Source organism: Gadus morhua, chromosome 18, assembly GCF_902167405.1.
Source record: "Gadus morhua chromosome 18, gadMor3.0, whole genome shotgun sequence".
Classification (NCBI taxonomy): domain Eukaryota; kingdom Metazoa; phylum Chordata; class Actinopteri; order Gadiformes; family Gadidae; genus Gadus; species Gadus morhua.
In genome coordinates, this window is record NC_044065.1 from 6,637,983 (window position 1) to 6,654,882 (window position 16,900).

The 16,900-nt window shown below is 44.4% G+C and overlaps 1 protein-coding gene across 2 annotated transcripts; it reads right to left on the reverse strand.

The window, feature by feature from the left end:
* Positions 1–1,661: 1,661 nt before the first annotated feature.
* On the reverse strand, positions 1,662–15,170 carry LOC115531550 (uncharacterized). Of its 2 annotated transcripts, XM_030340898.1 has the most exons (3): positions 14,805–15,170; positions 3,818–3,992; positions 1,662–2,233 (listed from the first exon to the last, which is right to left on the reverse strand). In XM_030340898.1, the coding sequence occupies exons 1-3, from the start codon at positions 14,877–14,879 to the stop codon at positions 2,004–2,006; spliced, it is 480 nt and encodes a 159-aa protein (XP_030196758.1). In that variant the 5' UTR covers positions 14,880–15,170; the 3' UTR covers positions 1,662–2,003. The 2 variants fall into 2 exon arrangements, 1 of the variants encoding a protein (XP_030196758.1); XR_003973907.1 differs by lacking the exon at positions 14,805–15,170 and having other exon boundaries at positions 3,818–10,899.
* Between the last annotated feature and the right edge of the window lie 1,730 nt (positions 15,171–16,900).

A 16,900-nucleotide genomic window follows, 5' to 3' on the forward strand; every position in this document is an offset into this window, starting at 1 on the left:
ATAAATCCCTAAACAAAAATAAGTTTCACAAACACATTTCTGATCCACACACAAACATGGGGTGTGTGTGTGTGTGTGTGTGTGTGTGTGCTTGTGTGTGTGTGTGTGTGTGTGTGTGTGTGTGTGTGTGTGTGTGTGTGTGTGTGTGTGTTTGTGGTTGTGTGTGTGTGGTTTTGTGCCTGTTTGTGGTTTTGGGCGTGTTTGTGTTTGTGTGTCCGTGTGTGTGTGTGTGTGTGTGTGTGTGTGTGTGTGTGTGTGTGTGTGTGTGTGTGTGTGTGTGTGTGTGTGTGTGTCTGTGTGTGTTTATGTGAATGTAAAAGCAGAAGGGAGGACATGGACAGCGGTCCAACACATTTTCTGTAGCATGTTCCTCTCTGTGTCCACTGTTGGATCCAGCAGTCCTATCAGAGGTCTTGATAGGACTCGTACAAAACAATCTCTGGGTGGCGTAGTAGTAAAAGCTGCGTCACGTTTTGAACTACACACCTTTTCCATCTAGTTTCGACTGGGTTTTGGGATTGTCGGTGCCGCTAAAGTAGTAAACGATTATTAATAGTACTTTAACGGCACCGCCAATCTAAAAACCCAGTCACTCCAGTCATGTGATTGGCTGAAAACCAGGGAGGCATCTGATGGATGCCTCCCTTTATGCATTTATTTAGAACAAGACGCATTTGTCTGTGGAGCAGAAATGTGTTTGTGAAACTTATTTTTGTTTATGGATTTATTTTACATTTATACATACTGATAATATCCATTTGTGTGTGCATTGAAAAGTATTTGTGAGAAGAGAGTAATTTATATATAAATCACAAAATACATTTGGAATCCTTCTCTGTGCATTCATTATTAATGAGACTGTTCTGAACCCATAGAAGGAGTGTTGAAATGTTTGGGGTTCTTGTGAGGTGTGTTTCACTGATAAGGACTTTCTATGCCACTGTTGTTCCAATGTGTCAAAGGTTTTCTTCTTTATTTCCTTCCTATTTATTCTCTACACACTTTGAGACCTATCCCCTTCCTATATCGCTATTCTCTTAAAGACACACACACACACACACACACACACACACACACACACACACACACACACACACACACACACACACACACACACACACACACACACACACACACACACACACACACACACACACACAAAAAAGTGCAATACATTTGACCTTTCAGATTCTGCAGTTCAATTAATTTTACATTTCTGTATTTTTTAGCAATGCTTTGCGCTTTTCATTCAATCACTTAATTTGTTTCTAACCATTTACATTTTCCTAAATGGTGTGCATGTTTACATTGTTTACTCTATTTAGAGTTTTGAACTTTGGTTCAAACCCCTTCACTTGATTTAAGCAAATTAACGTTTCTTTATGTCTTAGTCTATGTGGCTTTATTAAAAAATATTTTCAACTTCACTTTGTACTACAGCACTCCCCGCTTTTTTATTCAGTAGTCTGTTGTAATCTTGGTTTCTCTGAAAGGGACAGGAAGAGACTCAATAAGCTGGTGGGAAGGGCACGTAGAAGGAACATTTCTGAAGGTCTCGATATGACTATATAAGTGTTATCAAAATATTGTGCTGTCAAAAATCCCTTCACCTAAATATTGCAAAACTTCAATGTAATAATGTGCGCTTTCCACTGTACATGTGTAATTAAGTATTTATTCTGTAGTGAAGGTACTCGTAGCCTCTTCTGATTCTGCCAATCAAACATTTTGATTCTACAGTTTCAAATGAATACAATTGGTACACGTACAGAGCTACAGAAAGAAACATTCATTACTTTGTCCTGAAACATATTAAAAGGCAGGATTACCGTGCGGCATGATTGCTGGCATTCTTTTTCCTCTCCTGGACTAAAAGATGACCAGCGAGCCATTCTTCCAGAGGTCCAAAGCTGTGTCAGCTGCCTAACATGTAATGTCCATTTGGTCACGCTCAACCCATGTTAACCAGCTGATTAACACCAACACACAACCAAGCCCAAGCTTCAGTCTTTGACGTTGTAGTTCCTTATTCTACTGGCCCTGTTGGTGGTGGTGGTTCCAGCCGTCTTGCTGGTCTTGGCTTGATGTGAGGTGGTTTTCCCGGGCCTGCTCCTGTCGGGAAATGGGGCCACGCTCGTGCTCCTCACCTTGATGCCCTGCAGCCTCAACTGGGAATCTGAGCCAACAGGCCCAGCAGGAACTGGGAAGGCTGGCCTGTCCAGCTCTGCTTCACCTACAGTGGAGATCAAATGGACACCAGTGTGTGAGAAGCTTCCCCTCTCTAAAAAGCACTTCAACATCCCTGCATCCCTTTATCACAGAGACGAGACTTACCTTGCTACATAACATTCATTAAGCTGACACTTTTATCCTAGGCCACTTACAATAAGTGCATGAAACCATGAAGATACAACCAAGAAATTACAAGAATCAAGCGAGTACATATCACTTGACCACGCCCCCAACCAACCCTCTATATCCTGGGCACTTCCCCAACCAGCTCAAAGATCTCCTGCTCGTGATGCCCTAACCAGTCCAAGGTCAGCTAGTGATGCCCCAACCAGCCACAGATCACCTAGTGATGCCCCAACCAGCTCAAAGATTACCTGACAACACCCTTACAAGCCCACTATCACCTTGCCACGCCCCAACCACCCAACAATGACCTGGCCACGCCCCAACCAACCAACGATGACCTGGCCACGCCCCAACCACCCAACAATGACCTTGCCACGCCCCAACCACCCAACAATGACCTGGCCACGCCCAACCAATCAACCATCACCTAGCAATGCCCCAATTAGTCAAAGATCACCTGACACCTAACACCCTGACCAGTAAACTATCACCTGGCGATGCTCCAACCCGCCAACCTTGTAGTTGACCTGGCAGCTTGATCTTAGAGATAAATAAATAAAATGACGTATCTGTAATTACTAATGATTCTCAAAACAGAAATACTGCTGTATCCTATAAATAGTAAAGTTGGGAGTTAGGGTATATTTTTTAACTAGCTAGATGGGCCAGGCTTCCTGTAGTCATTCTGGGCTGGAGCTCCACTCTTTAGCCAGACTCCAAATCCAGTCCTGCTTCTTCTAGACCAGAGGACGCTCAGCTACAAAGCCCAATTGGCTCCTCTCTAAAGAAGTAGGTCAATAGTTGGGTTTTTTCCTTTCAGGAGTCGTGAAACAGTTGTCACTAATCCCCGTTCTGATCTGGTTGGGAAAGTGTTCCCCAGGAGGTCATCTTTTAGACCCTGACATGGTGGGTGCAACCACACACACATTAGGCAACCATCATGGGAATTTGGCATCTCAGAATAAAAATACCTTGACCTTCTTTACTTTCACAATGTTTTGAGGGGGTGTGTGGCACAAACGATTAATTTGATAACATGAAAAATGTCCCTTTGACATCGGGCTGGGGCAATGTTGAAACAAAACAGATAAATATTAAATGATATATAATGAATATATAATATTAATTATAATTTACAATAATATCTACAATATATCGATATATCTAAGTAGATATATAGTATATAGATGTATCTATAAATATATCTAGAGATACATCTATATCTATAGATGTATCTATATATATATATATATATAAGAAAAATATTAGAAAATCATGTTTGGAATGAAAACCAGTAATTGAACAAGGATGTGGGCAGACAGGTGAGCGTCTGAGCACCAGGTGAGCGACCGAGCACCAGGTGAGCGACCGAGCACCAGATGAGCGTCCGAGCACCAGGTGAGCGTCCGAGCACCAGGTGAGGAGCAGAGCACCAGGTGAGCGTCTGACCACCAGGTACCTTCAGTGAGCAGCGAGGGGCTGAGGTCCCGGTCCAGCATCTGCCACATCTCCGTCAGAGATCCCTCCGACGCTACCGACGACATCAGGGGGCCTGAGGAGCTGGAGCGCGGCTGGGGTCCGGTGTCTCCGCCGCCGCTACACAGTTCAGGAGGCCTGTCCATACTTCTCGACCTCTAAAAAGGAGCAGCAGACACCAAAGATGGGACACTCCCGAAAAATGCATTTGTATATATGCCTTTTATTGTACACTCAACTGTAGTTCTGATTCATGGTTGGCTTTTTTTATTATCGTTATGTTAAACAGAATGATTGACACGACCAACATGCAATGCTTTGCCTTTTAATTCTCATTTAGAGTAGGAAGGAAAATGGGTCGTCACAAAAGTCTGGGCTCTTGTCAGACTGACGCGTTAGGATCAGTCACCCTTCCTGGCTGTTTTCTTGCGTCCCTGACCTCACAGTGCCCCCCGGTGACCATAGTGAATAATACATCGAAGCGATATATATCTTATTAATAAAGAGATTACTTTGCAGTACAAAGTTAAGCCTTGAAGTCGGCAAAATGCAAAGCGCTGCTACACCGAATAATTGATCAAATTCAATTTAAGGAAAACACTGTTATAAGTTTAACCAAACAATACTCTGAAAACACTCTTAGCAGCAGCGTAACATCATGGTGATAGGCCCCGGTGCAATTTTTTTTTTTGTGTCCCCGCCCCCGCCCTAAACACAAGCACGCACAAGCAAATTGCGCCCTGGACAGGAATTCCGCTTCTCCAGGGTAGACAGGTGGTGCGGCTGCCCCCCGTCTCTCTCCCTAGCTGGGGTCTCTGCTGATCTGGCAGGGCCCCTCTGTCTCTGGAGGATCAAGCGGTAGGCCTACGTTACAGGTTTCTTCATAGGGAATCATGATTCCATATCAGGAGTTAAATAAAGATTCTGGCCCCTCCAATAAGCTAATCTTGAAAGGTAAAAAATATATAAACAGTTTCAACTCAGCAATTGCTTTATTAATATAGTTGTTTTATATACAGTGGGCCCCCCAGGTTATGAATTGAATCGATAATCTGTGAAAACCTGTGAATAGTAATAATTGTTACGCCCCCCCTGGTGGCTCGGAGTAGGACGCAACATAAGGGCAACAGGTCTGGGCAAGTGAGGGTGCAGTCACACAAAATCCAAGACAAAAGGTGTATTCAATATAAAGTGTTTATGTACAAAACAAGGCAACACAGGGATCAACAAGGACTGTCAGTGGCACCAAAGAAAAGAACATAACAAAACCCAACCCCCCATTGACAGGTGCTTTGCACCGAAAAAGTACAGTGGGTGGTGCTCACTCTAACCTAGGGTATTAACAACGGGTAAACCTACGTGTATGAAATATGTAAACCCCAGGGTATCTTACCTGTCCTTATTGACCCTGTGTGCACAACAAAAGAATTAACAAAGACAAAGACAAAACTAAAGTAGGCTGCTAACAACTAAAGTAGTAAGGTTTAAACAAACGTGTAACCACTAAAGACAATACAATAAACCAACAAAGAAACCAAGCACTAGCAAACACTAGCAAACACTAGCAAACACTAGCAAACAGAGCTCAACCAAAGCTCTGCCACAGCTCAAACCAAAGCTCTTCCTGCTGACAAACAAACACAGGACTATTTAAAGGGGAATGGTTGATGGGAGATCTGGAACAGGTGTGGTGATTTGGTGATCGGGACCAGGTGCGCACATCTGAGAACTTGGAGAATGAAAACAGGAGGAGGAGACAGAACAACAACACAAACATACTACACAAAACAGAACACAATACATGTAGGCCTATACCATGTATAACATATAAGACATACAGAACACTGTACGTAACACTCCCCCCCATAAAGAGTCAGCCCATGGCTGACGATACCTCAAACCATCCCGTAAACCCAACTTTAATAGTATAAAAAGCAAAATCAATCAAAATTGCCCCCAGTAACTACTGTCCCACAATAGTTACACACGAGACAGAGCAGCTGCAAATACATTCTCGGTGCCCTTTTTGTGGTGGATCACCAGGTTGTAATTCGTGATAACCAAAGACCAACGCATAAGTCGCTGGTTTTGGTTGTGCATGCGATGCAGAAACACCAGTGGATTGTGGTCTGTGTAAATCACCACAGGCTCCGCACTGGACCCAACATAAACCTCGAAAAATTGGAGCGCAAGCAGCAAAGCCAACGTCTCCTGCTCTATTGTAGAGTAGCGCATTTGGCTACTATTAAATTTCTTTGAAAAGAAACCTACAGGGTGGACCAAACCCTCAGAATCCATTTGCGTTAAAACTGCACCAGCACCAATACAGCTCGCATCTACTTCAATGGCAAACGGTTTATCAAAATCAGGAGCACTCAGTACTGGGGCATTACACAATAACGCTTTGCAGCATTCAAAGGCGATTTGACACCGATCTGACCATACAAACTTAACCAATGGACTGATCAAGTCAGTCATTGGGGCTGCAACAGAAGAGAAGTTCCTACAGAACCCTCTGTAGTAACCTGTCATTCCTAAGAATCGGCGTAACTCCCGCCGAGTGGTGGGTACTGGGAAAGACGTAATAGCTGCGATCTTGGCCTCCAAGGGACGCACTTGGCCTCCGCCCACCTGTTTACCCAAGTAGGTCACCGTCGCCTTCCCAAACTCACATTTCGCGAGGTTCAGTGTCAGAGACGCATCAGCCAGTCGTTGAAACACGGTTCTGAGCGAATCCACATGAGCAGGCCACTCTGACGAGTGTATTACCACATCATCCAAATATGCAGTACAGTTAGGCACACCACTAAACACAATATTCACCAACCTCTGGAAAGTGGCCGGTGCGTTTCGCATCCCGAAAGCCATCACGCAATACTGTAGAAAATTATCTGGAGTCACAAAAGCACTGATGGCAGAAGCCCGTGGTGAAAGGGGAACTTGCCAATAACCTTTCAATAGGTCTAACTTTGTTACAAAGCGAGCTGATCCTATGGTATCCACGCAATCATCTACGCGGGGCATAGGAAAAGAGTCTGGCACAGTGACATTGTTTACCTTCCGATAATCTGTACAGAATCGGACAGTCGCGTCAGGCTTTGGAACTAATAAGCACGGAGAACTCCATGGGCTAGAGCTGGGCTGTGCTAAATTATGTTCCAATAAATAATCAACCTCTTTCTTCATCAGAGATCTCTTGTAGGCATTTACTCTGTATGGGTGCTGTTTAGTCGGTCTGGACTCACCCACATCTATGTCGTGCTCTAACACCGTAGTGCGGGTAGGCACATCTCCAAACAGACAGGGGAACTCAGAGATAAGGCAGAGTAGGTCAGCTTCCTGTTCCCTGCTTAAATGATGCATTAAAGACGGTAGTTTTAACAACATTTCTGAGTTTGTCAACCGAGGGGTCTGTTGCTGGGCATTGCGCAAACTCAGGCCATCCTCATCACTCACTGCCGTAGGGCTCACAGCTACTGACACCGCAGCCGCAACAGTGGCTACAAGAGGCGCACTGCGTGTCTCAAGCTGAGCGTCGCCTCTAGTGTAGTACTTCTTCAACATGTTAATGTGACACACTCTGGTTTTCCGCCTTCTATCAGGGGTTCTCACTACATAATCAGTCTCACTCAAACTCCTGTCAATAGTGTACGGTCCTGAAAATCGTGCACTCATTGAACTACCTGGAATGGGCAGCAACACTAAAACCAAGTCACCTGCTTGAAAAGACCGCGGAAGTGCTTTCTTATCGAAATGCCGCTTCATACCCTGTTGTGCAACAGAGAGACTTTCCCTAGCGATACTGCAAGCCTCGTGCAGTCGTTCTCTGAAGCGACTCACGTAGGTCAGAACGTTTCGCTGGGTGGGCGAACTCTCGCCAGTTAGCTGGTCTCTCAACATTCTTAAAGGGCCTCTCACTGTGTGACCAAATACCAGCTCTGCTGGACTAAATCCTAGTGACTCTTGCACTATTTCCCTAACTGCAAATAAAGCCAAAGGGACTCCTTCATCCCACTCCCTACCACTCTCCATGGTATATTTCCGCAACACTGACTTAAAAGTCTGATGCCATCTTTCGAGCGCGCCCTGTGACTCCGGGTGATAAGCACTCGAGATTCTGTGTGATATAGACAGTGATGTTAAAACCTGTTCAAAAATACCCGAAAGGAAGTTGGTACCTTGATCGGTTTGCACGATCTTAGGGAGCCCGAAAGTAGAAAAGAACTTGATCAGGGCCTTTACTACTGACTGAGCTGTTATGCTCCTAAGAGGGATCGCCTCAGGGTACCGGGTAGCTACACACATTATGGTCAACAGGAACTGGTTACCGGATTTCGTTTTTGGCAGAGGGCCAACACAATCCACAAGTACATGCTCAAACGGTTCCCCTATAGCTGGGACCGGGTGAAGAGGCGCAGGCTTTATAACCTGGTTAGGCTTCCCCGTGACCTGACATACATGGCATGTACGGCAAAACAACGACACATCTCGCTTCAAACCTGGCCAGAAGAACTGTCGCAACACTCGGTCATAGGTTTTTGTAATACCTAGATGACCAGACCAGAGATGTTCATGAGCCAGAGATAGAACGGACTGTCGGTACGGTGTAGGCACAACAATTTGAAAGACATTAGTCCAGTCATTATTAAACTCAGCGCGAGATTTCCATCTCCGCATCAAGAGATCATTTTCAACAAAATAATCACTTTCTTTATTTTTAGCGCTCTCTGGAGCAAGAGCCGCATCAAAACACTTCACCAAAGTCACGTCGTCTTTCTGAGCAGCAATCAGATTACTTCTAATCATAGGCAACCTAGTTGTCTCTTTGGTGGAAGTATCACATTGAACCTTAGGCTGGACACTCGGCTCAGCAGTAGACTGCGGAAACACAGGTGGAGAAACAGTCTGGCCGGTCAACTCAGTCGCGAAGAGAGTATCCGACAAAACAACTGCTTCACCCAAACTACGTGCTTGAGCACGAGTGACCACACACACAGGGAACACTTCAGGGAAGTCCTGAGCCAACACATCAGGCTGCAAAATCTCAGGTCGTTCTAGAACTTCTAAAACTGGCATCACTTTGCCACCAGCGATGTCATTCCCTAGTAGAAATGTGACGCCTCTAACAGGCAAAGACGGGCGCACACCCACTTTAAACACTCCATTTGCTAAGTCACAGGACAAATGTATCTCATGGAGAGGCACAGACACAAACCCCATTTCAATGCCTTGCACAAGCACACTAGAGCCACTTAACGAGTCATTACTAAAAGGTAACACCTCCGATAAGATAAAAGACTGTGCTGCACCAGTATCTCTAAGGATACGCACTGGACACTGGTTCAACGCATTTGCGCTGAGAGAAACCAACCCGTCCAACATGAACGGTTTATAACAGGGTTCCAGATTGTCACCCTCCATCTCCGGGGCTAGGGACACTGGACCCACCAACGTTCGCACTAACAAAACCTCTTTTGGTCGTTTGCTTGGCTGTGACAGCTTGCGTTTCAACATAAAACAGTCATTCTTTACGTGACCTGTTTGGTGACAATAGAAACACTCTCGTTCCTCAGTGGAGCGGAGTGGCAATGGACGTGGAGGACTAGACGGCCTTCTAGCCGAGGCAGCAGGAGTAAAAGACCTACTCTCATAACGGGGACTCACAAAAGTTTGTTTGTGCGATAAAACAAACTCATCGGCAAGCACAGCAGCCTCCGCTAATGTCCCTACCTTTTGCTCATTGAGATACGTCACAATACGATCAGGCAGACTATTCTTAAACTCTTCAATGAGAACCAATTGTGACAGAGTGTTAAAATCTACCGCGTTGCTTGCCTTGCACCATCGATTAAACAAAGTCTCCTTCTCACGGGCGAACTCAACAAAGGTTTTATCAGACATTTTTTTAAAAGTTCTAAATTTCTGTCTATAGGCCTCAGGCACTAGTTCGTAGGCACGAAGCACAGCTGTCTTAATACTCTCATAGCATAAACTCTCTTCTAGAGAAAGTGCAGCATAAATTTCCTGGGCCTTACCTGTCAGCTTACACTGAAGCAGTATCGACCAGACCTCTTTTGGCCATTTCAGTGAGGTGGCAACTCGCTCAAACGCAGTAAAATAGGCATCTACTTCCGCCTCACGAAATTGAGGCACCAAAACAACATTTCTGCTCACCTCAAAACCTCTCGTAGGCGCAGAGGGACCAGAATGTATGGACCTATGACCAGGTGATTGAGCTAAACTCAGAGAAGCAGCTTCCAATTCTAGGCGCTTAAGCTTCACCTCTTTTTCTGCAGCTATCTCCAATTCAATTTTGCGGTTGGCGGTGTCCGCCTCCATCTCTAGCTCCATCTTCCGAATAGCCAACTTGTGACTGTATTCTGCGTCTCTATCTTTTTCCTGAGCCTCCAGTTGCAAACGCGCTATGCGTAGCCTATGGCGGGCATCATCACTTACCCTAGGTAAGGAAAATGGAGAGAATCGGGGCACAGTATGAGGAGGCTTAAACTCCACATTAGCGTCTGTATCTACAGGAACTGGCCTACTCTCAACCAGCCCTCTCTCAACTACTACTTCCTCCCTGCTCTCCTTCTCTGAGCTAGAAGACAAGGATGGGGAAATAGTAGGCTCACTAGCAGTCGCACCGCTGCCAGTACCAAACACTTTTTCGTGTACTAACATCTGTACAACAGCTTCTTTCAATTCAGCTTTAAGCAGACCTGCTGATGCTTCAAATGAAAAATGTGCCGCAATGGCATACAAATCTTTTTTCCTGCAGCGATCAATCTGATCCACAGAAGGATCACTAAGAAATCCCTCAAGGTTAAACACACTCATTTTTCCTCAAATAGCCTTACCCAAAACTTTACCAACCTAACCAACACTACCAGCCTACTTGACGTGTGCACTGCACACCAACACTCATCAAACCCGTTGCTTAAAAGGATCAAGGATCCCGGACGAGCCCCCAATTTATGTTACGCCCCCCCTGGTGGCTCGGAGTAGGACGCAACATAAGGGCAACAGGTCTGGGCAAGTGAGGGTGCAGTCACACAAAATCCAAGACAAAAGGTGTATTCAAGATAAAGTGTTTATGTACAAAACAAGGCAACACAGGGATCAACAAGGACTGTCAGTGGCACCAAAGAAAAGAACATAACAAAACCCAACCCCCCATTGACAGGTGCTTTGCACCGAAAAAGTACAGTGGGTGGTGCTCACTCTAACCTAGGGTATTAACAACGGGTAAACCTACGTGTATGAAATATGTAAACCCCAGGGTATCTTACCTGTCCTTATTGACCCTGTGTGCACAACAAAAGAATTAACAAAGACAAAGACAAAACTAAAGTAGGCTGCTAACAACTAAAGTAGTAAGGTTTAAACAAACGTGTAACCACTAAAGACAATACAATAAACCAACAAAGAAACCAAGCACTAGCAAACACTAGCAAACACTAGCAAACAGAGCTCAACCAAAGCTCTGCCACAGCTCAAACCAAAGCTCTTCCTGCTGACAAACAAACACAGGACTATTTAAAGGGGAATGGTTGATGGGAGATCTGGAACAGGTGTGGTGATTTGGTGATCGGGACCAGGTGCGCACATCTGAGAACTTGGAGAATGAAAACAGGAGGAGGAGACAGAACAACAACACAAACATACTACACAAAACAGAACACAATACATGTAGGCCTATACCATGTATAACATATAAGACATACAGAACACTGTACGTAACAAGTAATCACAATGTATAATCCCAATTAACAATGTGAGATTGTCATTATTTTGCAGCCCTAAATCTAGTCCAGATGTCAAACCAGTGCTAGGGCTGTAACGATACGTGTATCAAACCGAAAATCGCGATACTCAAAGCCACGAACCTGTCTCGCGGTGTGAGAAGGCAGAAGCGCGATATGCCCTTTCTAACTCTTCGGTCAAATTGTCCGATTGAAATTTGCTAATAATTTGTCTAAATAATAGTCTGCTGACAGCGCCCCCTCCTATCGATGCCGTAAGTATGCGGCGAGATGCCCTCTCTGTGATCACAGCTCTCCGTGGCTACGGAGGATTGCATTTCTCCACAGCCGTCGAAGTCCTCATATGCGATATGAACGGCATTTATCCAGAGTGGGCCAAGCGCGAAAAAAATTGCCTGTGTGATCCTGTCTCGATTGTTTTGTGTGATTTGACTGGCAGTTTGTCTGCTTATGGGTCGGAATGAAGCGGCCACCGATTATTGACAGGATGGGTACTTTATTCTACCGGACTCGTTCGCTTCTTCACTAGACACACGCGCTACCGCTCGCTCTCCTCGCTCGTCCACTCACTCGCTGACGTCACTCACACACGCATACGCACACTGCCATTCTCGCGCATACACATATGCTACTCCTCGTTATTGCGGCGTTCATGTTTTTCCTCATCTATTGAAAGTTAGGCTATTAAACATGTTGCATTCTATACGGCCTGATTATGTCATTATTCAAGCTACATAGCCTAATAAGAAGCGCTAATAAGGATATTTGAATAAACCAACCAAACAGTTAAAGGGGCCCTATTATGCCTACCAGCAAAAAGCATCCTCCAACTGCAATCTTTGGTTATTTCTTTATTAATTTAGCTATACTTTAGTAGTATTCTTTTGGTTCAAATCTGTTCAGTGTTCCAAATGATTTGTTATCAAATGTTACATTAAGATAATTGGTATTTAATTGTTGTTTAAATAAAATGCTTTTTAAATTTAAAAGAATCGTGGGATGTATCGAACCGTGGGTCAAAAATCGTGATACAAACCGAATCCTGAATTTGTGTATCGTTACAGCCCTACAAACCACGCAAGGCTTTTACTTCAAATTTCGTCACTACGTTCAACACGCAAGACTGACTATCCCCGGGATATTCGTGTAATGACGTCCCACCGTTCAAACGTTAGTAGCCTAGTAAAATCCTTCCTGTGGTAGTTTTTTTGTAATAAATAGCCTAGTTGTGTTTTTTGTTTCATGCCATAATATGACTATACAACAGATGCATTAATAAATAAACCTGTGCTAAAGTGTGCAATGTCAGAGTTTTGAAGTTTAGAGGTAAAAAAGGTTTAAGTGTAGCCGCTGTCGGGACGATTGAAACACTTGTTTCAAACGCAACAGGTGTCATGTTAACCGGTTGACGTGGTAGTTTTTGTTTAAAATAAATGAAAGGATGTTCAACTCCCTAAACATGACTTAGGACAGGGAAATAAGTACATTTAATGCAAATGTAGTCGTCCAAAAGAAGAAAGTTTAGAAGCGAGTTTAGTAGGCTACACTAGTATGTTGTCCGGTATGTTGCATAAAAACAAGATTAAGGTCAATAGTTTATTTTTTAAATATGCTGTGTCATTCGTCCCGAATAGGTCCCGTAATTCCGACGTCTCAATGGTCCGAAATATTTCCCATTAGATCGACATGCCACTATGCCGACCGTTCAATGTTCCGAAAACGGAAGCCATTGGACCGAAGGTCCGTTTGTCCGACTTTTCAAAAAGGAGGCAATTCCACATGTGTGATTATGAAACCAAAAATAAAAGACGATGTAGGCTAGTTCCAGCAGTGCACTTCACCAAGCCAGACTATTGCTGTGGGTTTAAACGGTCACAAGAGGTGAATATATGAAGCGCACGTTATACAAGGACTAATACTTTTCCCGTAAAGAAGTCAAACGGTGAGTGAAAAACAAATAAAAATGTTATCCATAGTAGCTGTGTGTGGGCCTATATGTGTTTACTGTGTTTACAGTGGGCTTTTAGCCTAAATAATTTCGCTGGTAGGCCTATTTATTTAGTCAAACACCTCATACCGTGTAGGCCTACTTAGTCTCGTGTGTGTGTGTGTGTGTGTGTGTGTGTGTGTGTGTGTGTGTGTGTGTGTGTGTGTGTGTGTGTGTGTGTGTGTGTGTGTTGAGTAGACCTACGCTCTCTGTCCATGGGGCTGAAACACCGTGTCGAATCATCGTGAATGTGATATGGAGGGAGAGAGAGAGAGAGAGAGAGAGAGAGAGAGAGAGAGAGAGAGAGAGAGAGAGAGAGAGAGAGAGAGAGAGAGAGAGAGAGAGAGAGAGAGAGAGAGAGAGAGAGAGAGAGAGAGAGAGAGAGAGAGAGAGAGAGAGAGAGAGAGAGAGAGAGAGAGAGAGAGAGAGAGAGAGAGAGAGAGAGAGAGAGAGAGAGAGAGAGAGAGAGAGAGAGAGAGATATTAAACTATTAGGCCTATTCGGCATATTGAACCGTCGGCCTAATGCGCATCCTTTTTGAAAAGTCGGACAAACGGACCAATGGTTTCGGAACATTGAACCGTCGGCATAGTGGCATGTCGATCTAATGGGAAATATTTCCGACCATTGAGACGTCGGATCAATGTGTTGTCGGATTTACGGGCAGGCCCCCCAGGAATATAATGAATTTAAGGGACATTATATCGAGATCTGTAGTAACCGAGAATCCTTTAAACTGGTTATTGAAACTAACTACTATGAGTAATGCATCCGTGTGCATCAACCTCTAGCTTCCCATCTACAAGTTGTATTAAACTTAGACACATTACTAGCAATGTCCTTCCTACTAGCAATGTCCAACTGTTGACACCTGATCAAAACACAGTAGGAGAGGAGTAGGAGAGTATGTTATATGCTCATATAACATACGAATTGTGTGACCAAAATGATAACTAAGCCAAAACTGGAATGGAACTCAATAAGCTACTGACCAATAAAGTAGGCCCTATGTGCATGTGTGTCCGAAAATGAATGAATGCATTTCAGTCTAGTGGCCTACAGCGTGCTTCACATCCTCATCCTCACCCTTTGGCACATGAAACAAACCATAGGCTACTTTGTCTGATAAGCCAGGACAGCATTCTTTGTAATTTATTGCAATTCTGAATATAATAGCCTATATTTTAATTCCCTCCACATGAAGACTAAATATTATTTACCCGATTTCTCAGAGCAACGGTCTCCAGGTTGCTCTGGATGTCTCCAAGAATGTTTCCTTGTGTTAAACCTTTCATGATCCTTGGCTCTCAGACGGGGAGCACAGGGGAGACGTTCCCTCCAGGGCCGATGTCCTTTCGGGGGTAACACCCTTCACTATAACCGGCAGTCGGTCTGTTTATAGGTCGGAAGACACGGGCACGGATTCTTGGCGTTTGGTTCTTTATTTAACAGTACACGTAACTCGAAAAACACAACCGGACTCGTTTAATTCCTCCTTGACTGACACTCGCGCGTTCGTTCACTCATTCGTCGACTCATTCGCTGACGTCGCACACCCACGCAAACACACACACACACACACACACACACACACACACACACACACACACACACACACACACACACACACACACACACACACACACACACACACACACACACACACACACACACACACACACACACACACACGCGCCACTCTAACACTTGCCTTACTCTTCCTGCTCTTTTTTCTCTTTCGTTCATCCGCGGTTGCGGATGAACGAAGAGCGGCTCACTTGACCGTAGTGTGAATAGGAACCTCACAAAAAAATATATACATTGCGTTTTGGTCCGGACCATATCGATCGAACTAAGGACTTTCCTGGTGTAAATCCCTACGCCCTAGATGAGCCTCTACAGAGTCCGGTCTCAGGCCGCTATTCGTTCATCCGCGGTTAAGCCAGCCGTCACACAAAATCTTCGTGCGCCTTTACTCTAAACATCCTTTGGGTGGTATCTCGCAACGTTTTCAAAATAAAACCCTTCACCTACGTGCGTAGATATATAGAACACTAGCTGTCTTACGGCGGCGTCTAGAATGTCCGCACTTGCGGACATCTTGCCAGTCAGCTGCTCACCCATAACATTGTGTTGGTAGTGGTACATGTACTTTTTAAATAACCATAACTTGCTTCATTTTCAACCGGTTTACCGACGGTTTGGTTTCTTACAAACCTTATTAACGTTGTTATAATATTGTACCTATTTTAGAACATTTAAACTTTTTAAGAATCTAACATAATTATTCATCAGTATCAAGTATAAAGTGCCGTAACTACATCTCTGACGTTTATAACAAAACAAACCGTTTGAAAATGTAGCAAGGTGGTTATGGTTATTTAAAAAGTACATGTACCACTACGAGGTCAACACAGTGTTATGGGTGAGCAGCTGACTGTGGCAAGTTGGTCGCCAGTGCGGACCTTCGACTCCATTGGCCAGCAGAATATGCATGTGTACGTTTTTTTAAATGACATTTTCTCTAAATCTATACAGTAAAATCAAATGGTTCCTTGTGTACAAGTAGTCGGTACAACAGTTAGTATGGTCATATATCAGTCAGTGCCTGAACTTATGTGAAATTCGGTCTATAGCCCACTTCAAAGTGCTGACATAATGCAATTTGCAAATGGGAGAATAAGCATGTGTACGTTCTTCAAATGACAATTTCTCAAAATCTATACAGTCAAATCACATAGTTCCTTGTGTACAAGTAGTCAGCACACCGGTTAATATGGTCATATCAGTCAGTGCCTGAACTTATGTGAAATTCGGTCTATAGCCCACTTCAAAGTGCCAAGGCAGTGCCTGCCTAGAACTCCTAATATCACCTGTCCCTGCCTAGAACTCCGTCCGCCCAGCGGACAACCTGCCTGTATGCTGTGACACACTATACACTAAACCATCACATAAACAAGTAGGCCTGTAGTGTAGAGTAGGTAAGTTTGAGCAAACTTTGCAATAGGAAAGATTTGCGAAAGAAGATCTCTGGAATAGACTGATATGATTGGGTGAGCGCGTAACGGCAGCGTAGCGCTGCCTTGCGAGCCAGCCGTATTCACGCGAGATCACGAGATCACGCGATAATCCTAAACCTAATGTACTCACTGGTGGATTCAATGATTCGTTACTGTGACCCAGTTCGCGTGATTCAGTTCGCCACGAGGAGTCGTTCGCGAATCGTTCGTTCGTTCGTTCGTTCGTTCAGTCGAGTTTCCGGTAGCACTAACTCCACTGAGTCTGACTGACTCAGCTGAGAACCGTGCAATGGGGT